Source organism: Pelecanus crispus, chromosome 1 (genome assembly GCF_030463565.1).
Source record: "Pelecanus crispus isolate bPelCri1 chromosome 1, bPelCri1.pri, whole genome shotgun sequence".
NCBI classification, from domain to species: Eukaryota; Metazoa; Chordata; class Aves; order Pelecaniformes; family Pelecanidae; genus Pelecanus; species Pelecanus crispus.
This window is the reverse complement of record NC_134643.1, coordinates 53,936,795-53,958,470: the sequence shown is the minus strand read 5'-3', so window position 1 is coordinate 53,958,470 and position 21,676 is coordinate 53,936,795. Positions and strand designations below refer to the sequence as shown.

General features: G+C 35.2%; 1 protein-coding gene across 6 annotated transcripts in view; it reads right to left on the bottom strand.

The window, feature by feature from the left end:
- Nucleotides 1-694: 694 nt before the first annotated feature.
- APAF1 (apoptotic peptidase activating factor 1) overlaps nucleotides 695-21,676 on the bottom strand; it is a 38,193-nt gene continuing 17,211 nt past the window's right edge. For 2 of the 6 annotated variants that reach the window (XM_075707929.1, XM_075707936.1), the window contains exons 12-26: nucleotides 19,846-19,972; nucleotides 17,653-17,778; nucleotides 16,902-17,033; nucleotides 14,849-14,974; nucleotides 13,557-13,718; nucleotides 13,117-13,245; nucleotides 12,201-12,326; nucleotides 11,252-11,371; nucleotides 9,101-9,226; nucleotides 8,613-8,738; nucleotides 6,867-6,986; nucleotides 6,410-6,535; nucleotides 5,512-5,637; nucleotides 4,926-5,072; nucleotides 695-2,254 (exon numbers count right to left, since the gene is read on the bottom strand). In XM_075707929.1, the coding sequence (XP_075564044.1) occupies nucleotides 2,111-2,254; nucleotides 4,926-5,072; nucleotides 5,512-5,637; nucleotides 6,410-6,535; nucleotides 6,867-6,986; nucleotides 8,613-8,738; nucleotides 9,101-9,226; nucleotides 11,252-11,371; nucleotides 12,201-12,326; nucleotides 13,117-13,245; nucleotides 13,557-13,718; nucleotides 14,849-14,974; nucleotides 16,902-17,033; nucleotides 17,653-17,778; nucleotides 19,846-19,972 (1,963 nt within the window). In that variant the 3' untranslated portion in view covers nucleotides 695-2,110. Of the gene's footprint in view, nucleotides 2,255-4,925; nucleotides 5,073-5,511; nucleotides 5,638-6,409; nucleotides 6,536-6,866; nucleotides 6,987-8,612; nucleotides 8,739-9,100; nucleotides 9,227-11,251; nucleotides 11,372-12,200; nucleotides 12,327-13,116; nucleotides 13,246-13,556; nucleotides 13,719-14,848; nucleotides 14,975-15,767; nucleotides 15,915-16,901; nucleotides 17,034-17,652; nucleotides 17,779-19,845; nucleotides 19,973-21,676 lie in introns of all 6 variants that reach the window. The other 4 variants (XM_075707940.1, XM_075707947.1, XM_075707920.1 and 1 more) reach the window with 3 other exon arrangements.

The window sequence follows — 21,676 nt, the reverse complement described above, 5'->3', positions numbered from 1 at the left end:
AAGCACAGCTTCCTCAGTTCCAGCAACAAGGATAATGCTGCTGCATTGTCATTCTTGCAGAATAATTCAAGAATGCACTGTTTATCTTGCACTTCTTCAAGCTTCCGTGCTACTTGCTTCCTACTCGCTTCAAAATTGAAATAGTTGATGATCCAGTCATTCATAGGTCACTTCCTTCATGAGGCCACGACCAGTTTTTCCTATCATCAGAGTTTCATTACCGTTGTCACAAGAGACAGCTTTCTGCCCTGGTTCCTCATGTGAAACATTTATCCTTTTTACCTAGTTGGCTAAGTTCAGACCAACACGGTCCTGTCCAATAAGGACAGCACAGCCTACGCAATCAAGGGATGCTGGCTGAGAGGAGCTTCCCGCTCTTCGAATCTTCAGCTGTTCAGGGAGGGTACAAAATAGACAGTAGAAGCAACTCTGTCTTGAACATTGCAGGACGTGTTCCAAGACTTCAGTTTCCCTTTGTTCACTTTTTCCTCCATCCTCATATTTAATACTGTTGCTTACCTGTCAGAGTATTTTTGATGTAGTTTGTAAAGCAGCATTATGTTTAGATTGAAAACAAAACCACAACAAAAGACAATAAAAGAGGCAGCACTCCCCCTCCCCACCCTGTAAAAAAAACCCACTCGAATTCAAATTCATTTACAACTTTGGCCAATATTACCTGCATTATCTTTATTGAATGCTGTACATACTTAGAATACAAAACATCATGTTTTTTGTATTGATTTCTTCTCTTTAAATTTCTGCCAGCAGTACTTTGATTACACTGACCCGTATTCAACAGCACCTTAGAAATTGTGGAATTTCAAGTTAAAAAAGAGGAAAGTCTAGTGATTGTCAAACCCAGGTAAATACTAAGAATGTATATTAAATCTTCTGAAATACACACAAAAAATACTAAAAGTGAGAATTTAATTATTCGGTATCATTTGAGACACTTGCTAATGTACTTTTTACAATCAAGTACTTGGAGTTTTCTACTGCCAACTACAAAAATATGAAAACCATGATATTAATGCTTGTGTGGTTGCTCATAGCAGTTGAGGCAATTTACTAAAACAAGACCTACTAGGTACCTAAGAAAAATTGTTATCTTATTATTCACATAACATATGTCAAGTATAATTAGTACAAAACATCAAAATTTCAACCTTATATTGAATCTATAAATATATTGTAAAAAAAACCCAAAAAGCAAAAAACCAAACAGAAAATCACATATTACCAGGCAAGAGATCCCCGTGCATAGAATCCCATGTAAACAAAGCTGATGACAATAAAATGTCTCCATAGTATAAACTGAATGTAAATTCCAAAAGGGAAAATAACTAAAATTCACACCTTCTTATATTTTTCAATATATAGCTTTTAAACTATTTCCATTCTCAGTTTAGCTGGTTAGCTCTACTCATCCTTTGACCGGAAACATGGCACAACCTCTTCCACTTCAATTGCAATATCCTTTCAGATCTTGCCTTGAGAAAAACAAGACTCAAGATGTTCCCCGTAATGAGAATAGCTCATATGTGTTACAATGCACTTCATCTCCACAAGGTTAGAAGCCTGAAGGTTCTTACTTCAAGCGGAAAGCACTGCTGCTGTAAACTGAACAGCTACTTGATTTGTTTTGAACGTCAAGCACCAAGATAGCTAGTTTCATTTTTCAAATTAACGATGTACTAAAGGAAAATCCTTGCATCACAGTAAAATAATTTTTTTTTGCATCTTACACAGTTGTGTTCATGGCTAGAGAGCATTTAGCCATCAGCCTTAGCACAAATACAATTTCAAAGTATTATACCCCTATTATTTCTTCATTGCTATTAATAGTAATTTCAACTAATTTGAATAAATCTTAATATAATTTCCTTACAAAAGTGGAAGCAACATACTTAAGATGCAAATCAAGACTTAAGGATTATAATAATGCTTATTAAAAACAAGAATAAATGCAGGTTCATTTGAAAAAAAATGCATGAATTACATAAATATACATGAAAACATCAGGAATACAACAATGAAATATAATTCACAGCTTAATGAGTTTCAGCTCAATGAAAATGAATTATCTCTGCAGTGTTCAGCACATTAATCACAACTTCTGTAATACATAAAGAATACCAAGATTATCAACAGTCACATACAGTTTGAAATTAGGGGACACATGTATTGACTTGAGGTTTGTTCCATTTGTGTAGAAGGTTTGTAAGGATTCTCCAGTAGTTACGTTCCACCACTATAAAAAATAACAACACACTTTCAGTTAGTTGAAGAAAGCTTAGAATAAATTCTATAAACAGGCTTAGCATGGCAAGCCCAGCTGACTGCTTTCCCCAAAGAGGTAGAATTAAAAATACAAGCAATCTTAAGCAGAAAATGTTTAGGAGAAGTTACTAGAGGTATAGGACTATCAGATGAAAAGAAACTTCAAAAAGACTGAAGCTGTTCAATTTCAGGAAAGCACACAAAATTATAAATTCAGGTACTGCCCTTACCCCATCACAAAATGCGATCAATAGACATAAACTGTAACATGTCCAAAATCTAAAAGATTATGCATTTTTATATAACCAAATGAATATATGAAACACATTGCCAGACAATATAATTGACACTATAGCTGGATTAAAAAACTTAGCTGGACTCACAAGAGGGTCAATCATGTACACAGTTGAAACCATTTGCAGTTTTGTTAGCAGGACAGACTTTTTTCAGTGAGATTTTTTTTTTTTTTTTAACAATATACAGTAAGCACTAATAACAAAGGTACAGAGAAACCTTCAACCATCAGTTTGCTCCATCACGGTAGACTGAAATTTCACATTTCTCAGAAAAACTGTAGACCAATGCAAAATTGAACCAAATGCAACCCAGCACGAAGCTGTTACTTGACTGTTCCAATAAGAAGTCTACCCTCTATTCTTGCAACATTTGAGTGCAATAGCAAAATACCAAAACAGATTACCTTCAGCTTTGATCATGTATAAAAGCAGGTGGTATTGGTATTACTATTTTTTAGCTTACTCATCTCATGAAATATGTAACATTATAGTTGTGTGCATAATAGATTTTTAACTACACTGATGGAGACCGGGGCAGGGAGAAAAAGATCTTAATTAGCTCTTTTGTTGGCGGATAAATGTTCAGGTGCTGGGCCAGCGGGTACCACTTATGCAGCAAGTTCAACAGTACATGGCTGGATGCACCTCATCTGTGAATTAGATGACTCATTTGTTTAAAGGTATCTTCCATGTAAACTCTACAATCCAACTCAGCCTAGTTTTTAGAGGTCCAAACTTCTTAAATGTTGTAGACTTTCACTGACTGGTATATCCTTACAAAAAGGGTGTGTGTGTGCTTTCAGTGGCTGTGATTAACCTTGACTTTAGCCGAGCCTTCCACATGGTCTCCCATAGTGTCCCTACAATCAAACTGGAGAGATAAAGACTGGATGGGTGAAATACAAGGTAGGTGACAAACTGGGTGGAATCCTAGATTCAAAAAGTAGTAGTCAGCAGTTCAATCACCGTGTGCTGAGCCCACCGTAGTACAAGAAAGACACTGACAAACTGGAGCAAGTCCAGCACATGGCCATTGAGATGTCTGGACACCTAGAACAGATGTCATAGAAGACAGACATAGCACTGAATGTGTTTAGCCTGAAGAGAAGGCAGCTAACTGCTGTCTTCAACTACCAAAAAGAAGGTTACAGTTGACAGAGTCAGACTCTCCTCTCAGGGCCCAGAGGCACCCCTGTTGGAGTAGGGGACAAAACTTGATGGAGCAAGCCCCTAAGCAACTTTACCTAACTCTGCAAACTACTTCTAGCAAGGGGCTGGACTAGAGTTCCAGAAGTCCCTAACATCCTAAACCGCTGTATGACTCTAAGAAGCATTGCAACACCATACTGCATAACCACAAGACAAAATGGGAAGGAAGCTAGAACCAGGATGCATGTCTCATTCTTTAATACGAAATGAATGTCAGAAGATGTTTTCAATGCTAAATTAGAAAATTCAATGGTCTTTGTTAAATGGTTACTAACTGACTTCAAAGAATTAGTCTGGTAGCATGTCCAACAGCTAAACGCTGACCAACAATCAACTAACCTCCAGCACTTTATGAGATGAGAACTCCACAACCTGTCATTTCACATACACACACAGTTTCTACTAAAAGGCATTAGCTATCATATGGGGGGGGAGGGGGGACAGGACACCAATAAAAAAAAACCCCTAACTTCACAAGAAATTTACAGTTATGAAGAACCAATTCACAGACTGAAAGACAGACCACCTCTTCCCCTTCCCAAAACACATATGCCCAGTAGATGTCTGAACCAATGAAGGACTGATGACAAGACCGATTTCCTCAGTTTCAACATGCCCTCTTCCAAAGATTATTTATGGAATGTCTTTCAAGGCATAAAATTATCACTTGCAATTCCTTCTGAATTTCTATTTATGAAATATCTTAAAACTCAGTATCTTTAAAAAAAATAAAAGCCTGACATAGAGCATTTTTCTGCTTGTTATAAAGAACACAATTGCTGCTGAAATTGAGTAGATATTAAGTCAGACAAAAATTACTGGGATCTTCAATATTAAAAATGTTAATGAAGGACATTGCTAATAAAAATCTGAATCTAGTAAAAATGGAATATATGGAGTTCAAAAACAAACTCCAAGTCTGAAGTCTGAATTCTTAAGAGACCTTTTCAGGGGGCTTTCAAATTTGAGAAGCAGCAAAGCGAAAAGTGCTAGACAGTCATGAAAATTGAGCAGCTTTGTGTTAAGTAAAACATTTCAGGTTTGTTTCTTTGAATTAGTCTGCATTTTCCTTTAGAATTATCAGAGTATTGCCATTTAATTAGGTATGTTAGGATATTTTATTTTTTCAAGGCTTACCTTAAGATAGCCTCCAGATGACACAAGCATTTTACTGTCAGGAGAAAACGAGAGGCCTGTTACCCAACCACCATGTGTTGGTTCTCCTTCGTCTAAAGTAACTGGTGAGCAGAAGTGAAGTAATGCACCTGTTAAAATGTCCCAAATCTAAAAAGAGAGAGAAGATTATGTATATAAGAAACTTAATAAGGAAAAAAATATCTCCAGTAAGGAAAGATGAAATGTATTTTTCTATATGAAAAAAAAAAAACCCTAGTAAATATGCATTCTACTTGCAGTGACAGAATAACCCAAAAAATTAATTCTCCTCATATAACTGTATCATATATGGAGGATTTAATCACACATGCAATTCACAGTAGCATTATTAGTAAATCACGCAAATCATTCCTCAGCATTCATGGAACATAAATCTATCAATATGGTTACAAACTACTGTCTCACATGGCAAACTTTGCTATTTTCAACTCCCTGATGTTCACCACAATGTTAATGAATTAGACACGCAGAACACAAACTATGGGAACTCTTCTGTCTGTGAACTATCAATTGAATTATAACATAAACAGCAAAGTTAAAGCAGTACCCTTATTTCTCCTTTGTCATCTCCAGTGGCCAATAATTTGTTATTAGGAGAGAAAGTACAGCACCGCACGCAGGCTTCATGACCTTTCAGCTCATGAAGAACAGATGAACTTTCAAAGCTCCATATCTAAATGGAAAACGTTACACAAGAGTGAAAAACACAAGTTCAAAAAAAAATTATGACCTCTTTCTAAAAAGGCATTAGCATTCAAAAGTACGTAAGACTTTTTGTATATATACATATATGTGTGTGAATTTATGTATGTATTATACTGTAGTCTGTTTTTACTATCTGAATCACACGAGAATGCATTAGCTACAAGTTCTGAACCAACTGCGAGTATATTTTTTTCCTTGGAATATACTCTTTAATGAAACATTCATTTACAAGAAAGTTTAAAGCTGTTCATAGAAAAAGGATTCATCGATCAGTTTAAAGCTTTATTTTAAAAATCTAATGGGACACTTTAAAAATCTAATGGGACAGCCCCAGAATATTAAACATTTCACTTCTTTTTGCACCTTGCTTCTGAACAGGAATACTATGATCAGCACTTTCACTGGAAGTTCCAGAAATTTTTCTTAACTTAGGTTTCCAAATTGAGAATGTTAGGCTATTAACAAATCAATACAGAGAACTAAACAAAGTGTTCTACCCAAACTTGTGCATTAAACATGCATTTTATTTGTACAGAAGTCACCAGGACAGCCTCAAGTTATATCCAACATCAATTGTGAACGACTGTAACAGCTTTAGAAACATGTTCAGATACGGGAAATTTAATACTAGAAATACAACAGGATAACTTTAATCACTAGTTACCTCATAATAAAAACCATAGCATACACTTCGGGACAAACATGGCATCATTTTTATCTTTGTATAGAAAGTAACAAACCTTTGCAGTTTTGTCAGCAGAAGTAGATGAAAATTTACTACCATCAGGTGAAACAGCACAGGAAAGAACAGCACCTCCATGGCAAGCAAAGTCTTTTTCTGTGTTTCCAGTAGTGATATTCCAAACCTACCAAATATACAGGAAAAACAGGTTACTTTTGTAACACTGTAAAAAGGTTACAAAACCTGCATCTTACACAACAATATATAGGAGATAAAACTCAGCTACATGGTTCTAATATGGCCAACATTTTGCTATACTTACTGGTATAGTTAAAATACAACAAGAGTGTAAATCTTACTAGAAATAGAAAATGCAAAACTGTGTCTTAAAGTCAGCTTACACTTTAGGACCAATTCAATAAAGTGTGTGTCAACACGAAGTACAAGAAATACCAAATGTTAGAAGAGACAATAAAATGTATTTTATGCAATTTGTCAATTCACAGCCTATTTACCTTAACAGTTCCATCAAATGACCAAGAAAGAAGTTTTGAATTTTCCAGAAGTCTAAAATCCTTGATTGCTTCCTTGTGCCCTTTTAGAAACACACATTCGTCCAACTGCCAATTCCATACCTAATTATAAAGATGGAATACTTTTTAAAAAAAAAATTAATGGCACACATAAGTTAAGAAGAATGAACTAACTGATTGTTTTCTAAGTCACAGGAATAATAAAAAGTTCTTATGGAGGTGGCAACTAATTAAAAGGTTAGATAATTAAGATATCCATAGTAGAAATGCTGAAGATTGAGGATGCCATTGTCAACCTATGAAAGAGTTCCCTATAATGCACACATAATCTGATTTTCAAAGTGAATTTGATGCTTAAAATTCACTGGTAATTTAAAAAGAAAAAGCAAACAAATAATTTTCTAGGCATCCCAGAAGTTTTGGATTTTAAACCTTTGATTATCGCAACAAATAGACTTTTGTATTTTTAAAGCATATTTTTAATGAAATGCCATTTTGGATTGTATTTTTATAACAAAATGACACTTCCTATTTTTAATTCAACTATTCACTGAAAACTGAAGAAACGTCATTTTATTTTACAGAAGCTATTAAGCATCAATTTAAATGACAATGATTTAATAGTTTTCAAATTAATAGGTTTTCTGCCTCAAAGAAAGAATAGAAGGTGTTCAGATGACAATCCTGGAGGCTTAACGGAGGCACTGTCCACTAGAGGGAGCTGAGGACCTAGAAGAAAAACTACCCATGTTGGACCTGAAAGAAGGATCCAAAAGCCCATAAACTAGTGAGCTGTCTGTACTGTTTAATTGACCAGAGTGACAGCACTCAAGCTAGCTTCAGATCCACAAGTTCAATGCAGAGTTAGAGCGAAACAAATACCAAAGTGGGATGCAGCATAGGTTACATGTATATCAGCAAGTAGGTAGAATACTGAAGTTGGAACAGATTTGGTAAGCAAAACAGCGCTGAGGACGAGCACCCACATGTGTTTTGGAGGTTTTAGTTCAAACCAGCTGAAGTTTGGTTGTGTGGAGTGAATGCTTATTAGTAGCTGGAGCATGTGCTCTAGTTTAGGAATCCTGTCAGCATGCCTGCAACTGCTCTGCAGTGCAAACTAAAGCACAGTAAGCATAAATGACCAGGACATCCACTTCAAAAGTGCATCCCTGAGGTGAGCAAAATGCTAATAGACACACCGGAATGCTTCTCCGGAGCAAATCTACCTTGTTGAGAGCCAAAGCTTATTAATTTCAGACTAGTGCAGCCATTCTATTTCTAGCTAGTATCTACATTCAACATTGTACTGGACTAGGTGGATGCACCAGCCTGCTCAGACACAGGTCTTTTTACCTCATTCCTTCAGGCAGTGTAAGCAAGCCCATCAACAGATCTACCATATATAGCCAGTTCTGGGTTGCATCCCAAACCCTTCACTTATGCAATCAGAACTACTGAGTTATCTTGTTTGAAAATTAATGTTCCTTTCACCCATCTTAAGAGTTGATGCCTTTCTACCATCCACAGCATTAAAAACAGAAATTGTGTAATATTCATTATCACATAAGGTATAAATAGAGGATACAGTTTCTACAGTCCCTTGGCCCAAGATGGAGCAATACAGAATACAGTAGTCATTTACTGAGTCACATTATCTATAGTATAAAAGATCTTTTTAAATAAATTGTAAGTAAGTTACAACATAATCTTTTTAAATATCTTCCAAACCTGTATAACTGAATCATGAGCACTTGAAATGAGAGTCTGACAATCAGAGGTAAAGCGACAATGCTGCACAGACATCCTGTAGGCCTCCTGGGACTTCAGAACTTTCCCGTCCAACAACTGTAATACCTTTACAATGAAGAATGCAATAATTATATTTATTTTACATACTTGAGGAAAAGGAAGAAAAGAACATGCAAATTCTTTTTTAAATGACATGAGACTGTAAATACATGATTCTCAGTCAATGGACTGGAACAACCAAAAATTCGTATTAGCTTAGTCCTTGGTAAAATAAAATTCAGAGCTACATTATTACCATTACCTTTGCATTATTGTCATTTAGGCATCACTCAAATGTAAAAACTTTAACGTACTATGTTGAAGAATATTATTATACAAAGTCATTCAAATGACATTTCTTTAAAAAGAAAAAGCACCAAGAAGGGTGTTTTCCTACTATTTTAAAAATCAAATTTAGGATTTAATACCTTTATTGTTCCACTCTCCTGTCCAAAAGCTGCAAATTTAAGATCTTCACTTAAGCAACAGCAGGAAATAGGAGATCCTTGAGCTGCTGTCTGCATAACAACACTGTCGGTATTTCCATTGAGAAGCTGCAAGTTAGAAGTTAATTAAGTTATTACAATATCTTTAAATTTAAACTTAAATAAAATACAATACAGAGCTAAGAACGCTAAAGAGAACAGTGTACCAGTTTCAAACTTTGAAGTATAAGGATCTGTTACTTTCATAAACCAATTGCTTTGAAGGTCAGTGTAACTATCTTCATAGAATGCTCTCTGAACAGCACAAGTTTGCAGAACGAAATGTATTCTCAGTATTAGAAGGCTTTTTAAAGTTTGTCTGACTAGAGAAGACAGTAACTCAAAATGTTACTCCCAAATTTCAAAAGCCATATAGCAAGCTCCATGCTCAAATTTACCTTGCCAGCCAGATTCTACAGCTCATGCCAAATGGAGCGTAAAATACTTTAAGTGCATCCTGTAAGCATGACTTTAAACTTATTAGCACATACAATACACCAGATCTCAACTCACTATTCACCACTACATAGTAGTTGCTACAGATTTTACAGTTCAGGAAGGTTAAAAAGTAGCAATTATCCTACACCGCTCCCCACACATAAATAGGTATAACTCCATTCGCTGTGGTTTCTCCCATCTCTTCACTGCAACAAATGCAGCTTCTCTTTTCTCACATATTATTTGTTCACATAAATTTTAGTTTCAACATTGACCGCCTTCTGTTGGCTCAAAGTCTGAAATCTTTTTATTGCCAAGGCCCCACTGGAGACACTTTAGCTATTTCCACATCCATATTCCCCACTATTCAATTATCATCACCATTCCACTTCAGGTTTTTTTTAATAGGATTTTTAGGGAGAGTAAGAAGGGGCTAATTTTTTGACAGGACAGACAAAAGGAAGAGGACAAAAAATAATCAGGAAGAGAGAAACAGGAAGTACAGGGCAAACAAGAAGAAAAGTTTCTGCAAAGGAAGCTCTCATTCTACTAGCAGCCTAGGAAAAGCTGAGCATCTCTTAGGACTAGAAATAAGGGAATGGTCATGCTGATTAGCCAGGATTACATAGCTTACATGTTTCCCTTCAGCCAAATTAGGAGAAAGGACATGACCCTACACAAAAAGATTATCTGCAGTGTCCTTCAGTGCAGGACAGCAGAATCTGTTCCAACACTCATCTACCTATACATCCAGCAATAAGAATTCATTGCTTTCACAGTCCAGAACAAAGGTTCATTCCTATTCAGATGGTGCTTTAGGCTAAACACCTGAAATAGCTACCTCACGGCCAAAGATAGAGCATTGCCCATTTTGTAGGTTAACATGCAATCGGTTTGTCTAAGCAGCATTCAGCAACAAATATGAAAGTGTTTCTACTTTTAAACAGTTACAATCAAGTAGAAGCATAATCTGAATGAACTTCTTTGCCTCCACTTCAAAGAAAATCCTATCAACCGACTTTATTTGATGTATTAGAGAATCACAATAAAAAAAAAAAAAGATGTGCATGCATTTGCTATCATGCAATGCAAAAATATATTTTGGATGTTAGTGTACTTACTACTTGCTGGAGGGGTCCACAGCAATAAGAGTGTATCTACTATTAATGTTTTCTTCAGGACACAGAAGACCCCATGCTCTCCTAAGGCTATAGGCAGACCTGGGCTCACGCCTTTCACTCCCCCAATTTGAGATGATTCCTTCAGCTATTACGCAGCAGTTCTGATGCATTACATACATGTGCTGTGTAACACCTGGTCTATGGGTGCTGCACACGTTACACATTGCTGTGCATAGCTAAGCCACTTGCAGGGCCCACAGCCTCCCCAGCTGTGAAGAGAAAACAGTTTTGTTCCTCTGCATCCAACTTCAGTTTCAGCATCAGTGTGGAAACTTCCCTTCAAACTTTATTTTTTGCTTACTAAACTAGGCAGAGTTTCTAGGTATGAAAATGTTATCATACATTAAGAGTCATCTGCTACAGATTTAACTGTTGGAAGCCATGAACAAGCAGTTCTTTCAGAGCTTCCTCTGTTTCCTACTGAGATTTGCAGATAACATTAAAATGTACTAACATATTGAGATACACAGCTTACTTGTAAATGTTTCTGATTGTAAATTGCTAAAATCATCACTTCACCATCATGAAATACAACATCTAGTTCACTTTTTAGCACAGCATCAGAAGACTTGCACACCTTCTTTGTTTCCCAAATCTGTTAAAGAACACAGTATTTCATTAGTTTTATTAAGAGTACCTGTAAACGAAAGTCTTATAAACTTGCAAGTAACAGTTATTTTTTAAATCAGTGAAAATTACGCTTCTGCTATTTTTATTTATGAGGTAAGGTTGTGCAAGTACTATAGTGATTCCCACAGATGAAACAGAACTAATTTTTTCCAGGCTGACTAGCAGACTCCCCTGTGTTTAGAGTCATAGCTATAAAGTTCACAATTTTCTCATCCAAAGAAGAGCATTAAAATACAATTACAAAAAATACCAAGTACAGATTTCTATAGTTCAACTGCTTTCAAAATTCCAAGAATATATGTGTTAACTTAGGACAGAAGGAAGGTTACTTTGGTAAACTATAGTTCTACTTTCACAGATTTTAATAGGGCATTACAGTTATAGAAATCTATTCTAAATATTAACATGCAAATATATCTAATAATGAAAGTAATATCAAGTCTGCTAGGATCCTCAAAAACTTCACAATTCCTGATTCACATAAAATCTAAAACAAAATAGAAGGTTACAATTACTCTTGAACAGCCACCGGACTTCAAAAAATCATATAGATATACGTAAATAAAGTGAAAAGGCCAGCTCATTTTACTGTATATCTAAATAATTTTATAATTTCATAATAAATATTTGAATTTATATTGGCTATAAACATACATAAATACTAAATATATATCATATAAACTATAAACATTGTTTATATTATGTAATTTTATAATAAACAATTCCTTAAATTAATAACTTAATAATGTATACATAAATCCACATTTTTCCAAAAAAGAAAGATGTCATCTTACGCGTACTGTCTGGTCATCAGATGATGTCAGAAATAAAGATCCATCTGGCGAAAATGTCACACAGTGAACCCAGCTCATGTGGCCCCTGCAATATGCTACTTTTGATAAAGATTTAATGTTCCATAACTACAACAAAAACAGGAAAGAAGAACTCAAATAGATTTAGATTGCATTTACAGGGAAAACAGTGCAAAACAAGTAGTATACTTAATTACTATTTCTTCTAGTATTTTCTTCTCGTTCTGAAATCAGATGTAACAAGAATTGTGCCTGCTTATCACATTTTGATGGTCAGGGAAATTGAATCAGCAGCCTCTTTGACTGCTAGAATTTTAAAAGATGGGGCGGGGGGGAGGGGAAGGGAAGGGAAAAAAAAAAAAAAAATCACTCACAGTATTGAAAAAGTTACAAGTTCAACTGACCATGTGGATTGCAAAACCAAAAAAAAACCCCACCCCAAACAACCTTAACCCCCAAACTGATACTTGTACAGGCTTATTCTAGCTGTGCTAGTCCCAAAGTCATTCTAGCTATTTTATTCCTTTGTAGTGAGTTGCTACATTCTGCAGCAGCATATATAAGCAGAGGCAGGTCTGTTTGAGTTAAGCAATGGGAAGGCCCGTAGTCCTGAGAGTGACAACAGTAACTTTAAAGAAATTTAGTAGTCTAGTCTTTTTATATAAACATGAGTTCTGTTGTCCAAAATTAATGTATAATTTTAAAACTTTATTTCCCAGCTGATATTTTACATTTCAGAAGTGAACAAAGATTAAAAAGAATGAAGCACATCAAAAGCCTGCTAAAGTAGCTACATGATTTGTTTTACCTCTGCATACAAGAAACTATTAAGACAAATGTAACATTTTATATTGCAAATTGTCTTTGCTACAGTATACCAGAGAAGACTATCACTTACCTCAACAGAACAGTGAGACAAAGCAACTGCTACTAACTCATCACCAGGACAAAAGTCACAGTACTGGATTGTACTGTGATGACTTACGATGACTTGCGTTAACAAATCACATGTTTTAACATCAAAAAGCTGTGAACACATAATTACAATAGTTAGCACCCAGTTTGTATGACTTCACTATAAACTGTTAAGCTTATATGCTCAACAGCGTACATTCTTGAATTCAGAAGGTATTTCTCTCGGTCAACCAGTTTGCTGCCCACATATTTTTACTTTACATACACTTAAAACCATGCACCTTATATCTGAAATATCTTATTGGCCTAGAATTTTATCTTTAATCATAATTTCTAACTAGATGACCTTTAAGGTCCCTTCCAACCCAAACCGTTCTATGATTCTATACTACCTCAAGAAAATTATTGAAGTGAGGTACTTACCAAAAGCTTATTTTTGGCTACCACCAAAATCATGTTACCATTTCTGGACCAAGAGCAACATTTTACTAAGACCTCCACATCATCTGTTTGCTCATCTGCATTTTTGAAGAAATCTTTTACCTCAATACTTTTCCGTTCATTTCCTGAGCGTGCTTCCCAAAGCTGTAATAAAAATTAAAGGAAATGCACAAACCCTCTTTTTATCGATGTGGATACAGAATACAACAGGGGAGAGCTAACTCCCAACCACTTGTAGGGAAGAAGGGAGGCAGAAGGTAGAATACAAAAAAGCCTTTGCTACTTTCCCTGGTCAAGAAATAGCATTAGAATATTCACAAGCCCAGACAGCTTAGACCAAAAGGGGAAAAAAAACCAAACCCAACAGAAAAAAAACAAATCAACAAATACAAATAAAACAAAAGAGGAGGATTACAGTGTAGCAGAGCCCTCTCCCTGGGTTTTTCCCTCATATCATTCCAGCTACAACACTGTCTCTTAACAAAAGAATAAAAACAAAAATAATATCTGCTCTGCAACTCTATTAAAAGTCCACTCACCATGAGAAATCTGGTATACATCTAAGTTTGCACCCTAATTTGAGGCACCTGCCAAAAATCTACTGAGTATTTCTGTTGCCTTCACTGCAATTTTCCTTCTGAATGACAACAGCTACAGCAACCCTTCTTTCCTGATTTAGCAACTCTACAGAAAGATAACAGTGTTTTAAGAACTGCAATTCTGAAATAGCATAGTTCTGTTGCAAGCAAAGGCAATAAAAAGAATAGTTACATTCTGAGGAAAAAACAAAACATAAACCTCTCAATTCTCTTCTGGTGCATACATGAAAAATGGGACATAGAAACTGCTTTTAACTTTTATGTTTACTGACACTCATTTTCAGAGATAACAGAACTTTCAGTTAATCTAAAAATTTATTACTTTTTAAAAAAAATAAACAAAACAAAAACCAGTTTCACTCCCCCCCAAGTTTTCTTAAGGTACATTGGCGGGTAAAAAAAAAAAAAAAAAGATAGTGAAAAGTAAAGGATTCAAAATGAGGCTAGCTAGGGTTTATTTACAACTACAGGCACCCAACTTTTTTTCCCTGGTACTGGACAAGCCATGTCAAAATCTTGCATTAAAAATGGGAGTAATAATGAACTGTTTGAGAATTTAACTCGTTAAAGCTGACCATGCAGACACAAAGTTTTCTTATACATATTTTGCATTTTATAAAAAAAAAAAAAATACATCATCAAAACAAGCAGTTGATTTAAAAATACACTGTGTACCTTTACTGTTCCATCTGTTGAGCAGCTAGCAACATATTCGTCATTTGGTGAAAATCTACAGTGATTGACGGAACTTACATGACCAATCATCGTATTTCTACAATACTTTTTGTTCAAATCCCAAAGCTGCATAAGAAATAAACATATAAATATCATCATATTCATGAATTATTCAAAGACAAATTGTTCATGTTCTTCTCAAAAACATGCACGGGCAACCAAAACCTCAATTTTTTTTTTTCTTAAGTTTTACCTACATACTTGTGGACTTGATGCTACACCCCAGGCTACCCTGCAATTTACCTCCATCTGCTAACATGCACGAAAACTATTACATCGGAATTACACAGAACTAGTTAAACTTTCTGTACAGTGCAGACAAGGCCCTTGAACAGCACAAAATTACTGAAAGTTTCTTCAGACTGAGGAAGTAGCTTCCTCTTGCCTTCTTCCCTTTCAACATTGAAGTTCAGAATTAGGTACCTTACACACAATAACAAAAATGAAATCTCTCAGGTTAGTCTTGGACAGTCTGAATATCATCCTTGCCACATCAATACTAACAAAGTTAAAAGAACATTCCACATGTTTGTTTTGTTTAGGGCTCCTCTTCCCCACCCCTCTCACATACGCTGTTTTCCAAGCCTATAGCCCACACTTCCTTTCTCTGTTTCCAAATTTCTTCCCTTTTGCCTACATTAAAAAAAAAAAAAAATGCACTTGACTGTACAAGTGAGAGCTCAAAACAATACCAGTCACTTGTACAGTGTTCTCTGAAAAAAAATCAGGCCCTTTTGATTACTGTGCATACTGCAGTTCTGTTATTCATTACTCATGAAAGTGTCAACCACTGTCTAAAATCTTAACCACATTTACAGTATAAAAATCATCATTTTAAACAAGTTCCTTCTAAATCTACATGTTCCAAGATGTCAGCCTCAGACAGCAAACGCATCTCCTGAGACATCCAGGAGGTCAGCACAAAAGCCTCTTCTTTCCACCCTGACATCAGATTGTAACTGTATTTTACCTCCAGTTTACACAAACACAAGCTGTTGCAAGAACTCTTCAGATGAGACTTCACATTGCAATTAAAACACCTCACATCCTGCTAGCTACGGCTGGAAGAAACAGTGGTCCCCTCCACTAACAATCTCACTCCTTGCTGTCTACTCCCAACAGTTTTCTTGCACTGGAACTGGACAATTGAGCCACTACGTGGAACTAAATGAGCAGAAAACCAATCCCACCAGAGCTGGCTCCTTGAACCACACCACTGAAGAGTAAGATTAGCACATGCACTGCAACAAAGGCAAGAATATACAGTCAGGGCAGTAGGACCATCATCTTCAGTGCCAGTTAACTATATGATTTGCTTAGTTGTACTGTGAAATTGCACTCTTATTTGCCAGAGTCTAGGTCTTAGTTGATTTTTCTGTTTTCTCCCTTCCCTCAGATGCAGACTTCAGTTGCCCAGTTTCTACTCTTTCTGCACATACATACTGCCTCCCAATCTGAACAGTGCCAGCTGCTTAACCTGACAAACATCTTGCTTTGATTACTGTTATTTTGTTGGCTTCCACCTTCATTCCTTCACTATGCCCAATCAATTTAATCAAAAAATGTACCTGCTACACTTCCATAATGCCTTTTTTCCCAGTCTTTCAGCATCCATTTTTTTTACATTATTAATGTTTTCAATCCTAAACTTCTGCTTTCATTTTTCTTATGCTGTTTTTAATCAGGTATTTCACTCCCATACTCTCCCATTCCCATCTCACCCTCTAAAAGCCTTGCCAAAGCCCTCACCTTCATGCCCTATCAATACAGGACTTGCCCATTTCTCCTTCACTGAGCATAAACACTCCTTCTGTTCTACCTTGTTGAAATCCAATTACAGGGCTGTAGTCAGTACTCTTAATCTGTTGCCATCTCTCTTCTACCAGGCTCATTAAAAAACCGCTTAGTTTATAATTTTAAAATATATTCATACATCAATAATTATCCTGTTGTTATAAGCAGTGTGAGAACAATCTCAATCTTTTCCACTTACTTTGATATAAGTGTCATTTGAGCAGGTGGCTAAAAGATACTGACCACTTCTGTTATTGAACTGGCAGCAATTGACCTGCTCTGAGTGTTCTTCATATACACACTTACACTGGCCTGTTCTTGAATTCCAGACCTAGACAAAATTGAAGGATGAAAAAGACTTTTAAACATATTTAAAAGTACTTTAATTTTTAAAAAATCCGTCAACTATCCTGAAATACAGATAAAGCCCTAAAACATTCTTAATAACACCTCAAAAATGTTTTGACGACAAAGGCAAAGCATTTATATTTACAATTAGAAACACGAAGTTATAAGTGCAAAGGTCATAATTCAGATTAGAATCTGATAAATACTGGAATTTCACCAAGGTTTTGCTACAATACTGAGGAATTAAACATTCCAAATAATTCACATGTAACAGAAAAAAAAACATGAAAAAAGAATTACGGGTACATTCATCTCATTTTATGGATAGGATTGGACTCACACATTACGTTCTACTTAAAAAGAATCATCTGATAACACAAGTAAAATAAGCGGTACTTCTGTCAGCATGACATTAACGTTAAGCATCTTTTACGTTATGTAACAAGTGGGGCTTTTCTGTTTGTTAAGTAGTGAATTATCCACATAAGATTTAAGACAGTTAAAAAACACTAGTCTTAAGAATCTGCTCTGCCTGAGTTGGTTAAAACTGAAATTAGAATTATTAATTTGAAACAAAAATTCTCTGCTCTCCATTTCCTTACCTTCACTTTTTTATCAGCTGAACAAGTTGCTACAAATTCACCATCTGCAGAGAAAGTGCAACAAAGTATTTCATCATCATGGGCACTTATCTCCAGGAGTCTCTCTCCACTTTCTGCTTTAAACACCTAAAACAACAAACCATAAAATCTTGTAGCTTGCATACAATTTTAAAACACAAATATAAGTTTGTTTTCTCTCAAACAGCTCTCTTTATATAAGCTCTTCATAACAATGGTTTACTTTTGAAAGCATTTATAATTTCAGGGAAATTAACATAATAATTTAAAAAATATTTGAGCTTCAGTTTTGTAAGGATGATAGAAATTGTTACGAGAGAAACAGTGAAAACTGATTTTAAAAAAGATTTCTGTATGCAACGTGTGTTTCATTAATGACTTTTTCTACCCTCACTCTTTAAGCCTAAATCCATGTCCTTTTGCAGTATTTTTTAGTAGTAACTGCAAAACACTGTATCTATTAACAAAATCTAAACTATTCTTAAAACTACAAAATCCATGTTTATATATATACACAACATCCTTCTGTAAAAAGTAAGAATTTCAGCAGCAATTGATGATTTGGGGAAAAAACAAGAAAAAAAGTAGTAGTGAAAAGTCACACAGGATGACACAAGTCTCAGTCTTGAGCTAGTCATTAGCAATAAAACGACAGTTGGGGGAAAGCGTCAAATATTAATCAATTTCCCCAAATTCTGGGATTTAACTTTACAATGCGGGGGGAAGGTGTCAGGTCTCCCTTTCCTCCTTAGGTTACATATTCTTAATTATTAAAACAAATCACAAGGTGTTCTTTACAGCCGTGTTCAGGATACTACAATTGTGAAGTCCCCATTTTTTTCCTTTACTTTTTCATTGAATGGGAATATCAATGACAATGAAATGGTTGGTATTCATTCAAATAAGAACATAAATACTGAAGTAACAGGAAAGCTACATTTACAGTAAATTCTGCAGAGTATCTGTTCGTAATCTAGCAATTACTTTTTATTTTACAGAAACAGTAGAAGTAGCCTTGAAAATTGAAAAGCTTAGGCTGTTATTAGAAAAAACTTGAATAATTTCAAAGTTAAACAATAAAAAAAGGATTATTGCTAATTTTCCTATTACTTCTTCAACAAAGGTTTAGTTGAAATGGAATCGCAGTCCACAGATTTTACTTTTTTTGGGTAGAAAATGAAGAGAAAAATAAGCAATCTGCAGTCTCAATAAGGCCATTAAGTACAGAAGCCCAGCACAGTAACTTCAGCACAGCATAAAATGAGTACATACACCAGGCATCCCCTTAAGTGGATGTCATGATCATAATATTGTAGAAGCCAGCAAATAAAATAAATAAAAACACAATAACACCACATTAAGTAGCCAAATAAGCAACAACTAAGCACCACTAATATTATTACTTTAGTACTCAACTTACCAAGCACCCAAAACAATACCAAACGCTTGCAGAAAAGTTGTTCTTTTCCCTTACCTTTGGCTGTCTGGAATATGGATACTTTACCAGGTTACTGGCTGATTGCTAGTTTTCTTGAGAGCTGGCTGGCTCCCCTCCAGGCAGACTGCTGGCAAATTTGTATTAGTCACTTTCCTCTCTGTCTCCCCTAATCCACTTCCTAAGCACTTTAGGCTTGTTTCCAATCTAATATTGTCCTCAACTTCACAGGTTCATTTTTCTCCCCAGATTTATTACTTTTGTATAAGACAATTTACTAACTAAGCACCAAAATAGCATAATGTCTATTACCACCCCATAGAAATAGTAAAGCTGTAACTAAAACATTTTACTGTTTCTCAGTTCTATAGAAGGTCTACTGTGACTGGATGGAAATAACATTTTTGCAAGCAAGTATTAAATATGCTGGGGTGCATTACTTAAGCTGTGAGCTTTTCCATATCATTAAAGGCATCTCACATTCACATATTACACCAGTGAGGGTATAAACCCTGAAACACACAGTTTTTTTAGCTTTTGAACTAGAAGATAATGCTTACTATTCTAAACATGCAACTTGATGTTTGTGTAATAATACATTCTTCTCAATCATTTGCCTCCAATATGTTATAGATCCCTAATATCTCCACATAACAGCAAAAGAAAAGCAACAGAACTGTTGACAAATGTTATCAAAATAGTACACAGCATCTCTTTTCACTCATGCATAGGTATCTTACCTGAAGTGTTTTATCAGCTCCACATGATGCTATTCTCTGTCTATCCTTAGAAAAGCAAGCATGGTAAACTGCATCTCTATGTGGACGAACGACGAGACGGTAGAGGTTTTTCAAGGATTTTTTATTTCTACAGGGTAAGAAGTTGATTTTAGATGAGTAGGATTTCCTACTAGTGCCTTTTTTTTATTCAAAATCTGCTATAAAAAGATAACACTTTTTCACACATCTTGAGCAGCAAGCTTTATAACAAACCAACCAACCAACCCACTATACCTTACCTCTCAGCCTTTATGCTGAAATCATGAGGGAAACACTAATTCCAGCATTCACTGAAGAGTTTTTATTGCCCTCCAATATTACAGCTTAGAGATAAGAAAGATAATACATGCATGAGAAATTAACATGGTACTTCATGGGAAAAGCTGTTGCACCGCAAGACACAGCCTTTCTAATGACATTTTTATGATTTGATATGCGCTATTTCCAAATATGAATTTCTTCCTGAGAATTCTTGTTTCTTCTGCAGGTTCCTTTTCAAGCTTACTCAAAAACATTTGTAAATTTGTTTAGATCTTAGTAAATTTACTAAATTTCACAGCAATGACTCAATTCTTATCACTTGATATTTAAATAAAATCTATGACTACCACTGCATTTCAATCAGAGATTAAGTACAGAATCTACCACACCTTAGATGACTCTTGCCTCACTTTAACAAAAACTTAGAATTAGTAGCAATCATAATCATCCTGTTTAGCCAGATCTTAATACAGAAAGAAGTCACTGTAATAAGATGATTTTTGGTGATGAATAGTTTGTTACAAGATTAGTTGGTTTTTTTTTTTTTTTTTTAGAGTCAAAACGAATCAATGTACTTCAAGTTTCTATCATTACCAGTTTTAATCTTCAGGCTTAGCATTTAAATAATGGGTAAAACATCTCAAAGTAGCTGTGCTTTAAAATGAAAGCAATTTTTCACTGCAAAATACTGACTCATTTAAGCCAACATTTTTTTTTTCATATTGTAAGAAAGCTAAAATTGCTTGTCAAGCAAGCAGTGTATTCACCTACATATCCTACAAACCATTTTTAGAACCTTGCCCTGGGATGGGACACAAAAACATCTGTGTCTGTTCTGTTGATTTCAGCCATGTTCTTCAGCATAAGTCTCCAACATCCAAGGTGAAAGCCCTGAACTACCTGGAGACTGACTCTTCTGAATTGTGCAACTTTCAAGCTTTTTTGTTAGAATTCTGTTAGCTATGCAAAATGAAATAGCCAAATATTCAGAGAAGACCTGAATTCAAGTATGCCTCAATTAACCTGCCTGGTTATTACTGTAATTACCTGACATAGAGTCATTCTGGTTTTTAGCCACCAAGTACTGCAGAACAGAAACATCAAACAAAAGAATCTAACAGACACGGTTACATGGCAAAGTGACCATGCTGGAAAAATATTTAGATATGTATACTTTTTCATTAAACAACTTCCAAAAATATGAAAACAGCAAAAAAATTATGTAAATAGGAGAAATTTCAAGATCGGGTAGAGATTACAAAGCCTTTTAGCATTTCCCTTGCTACTTTCAAAAACTTCGCAATTTAACACAAATGCTCTCCTTTTTAAAGCTTACATTTTACTACAAAACCTAAAAACATGCTGTTACATACCCAACACTTGCACTACAATTCTAACTTAAAAAAAAAAAATTGAGTACACAAGTAAATACATTCCTCTATTTATTTCTATGTCATTATTACTAATTCGTGGCCTTACATATCCAGAGTTCCCCTCCTCCCACAGGTTCCTGAAAATTTTTTCACTTTCG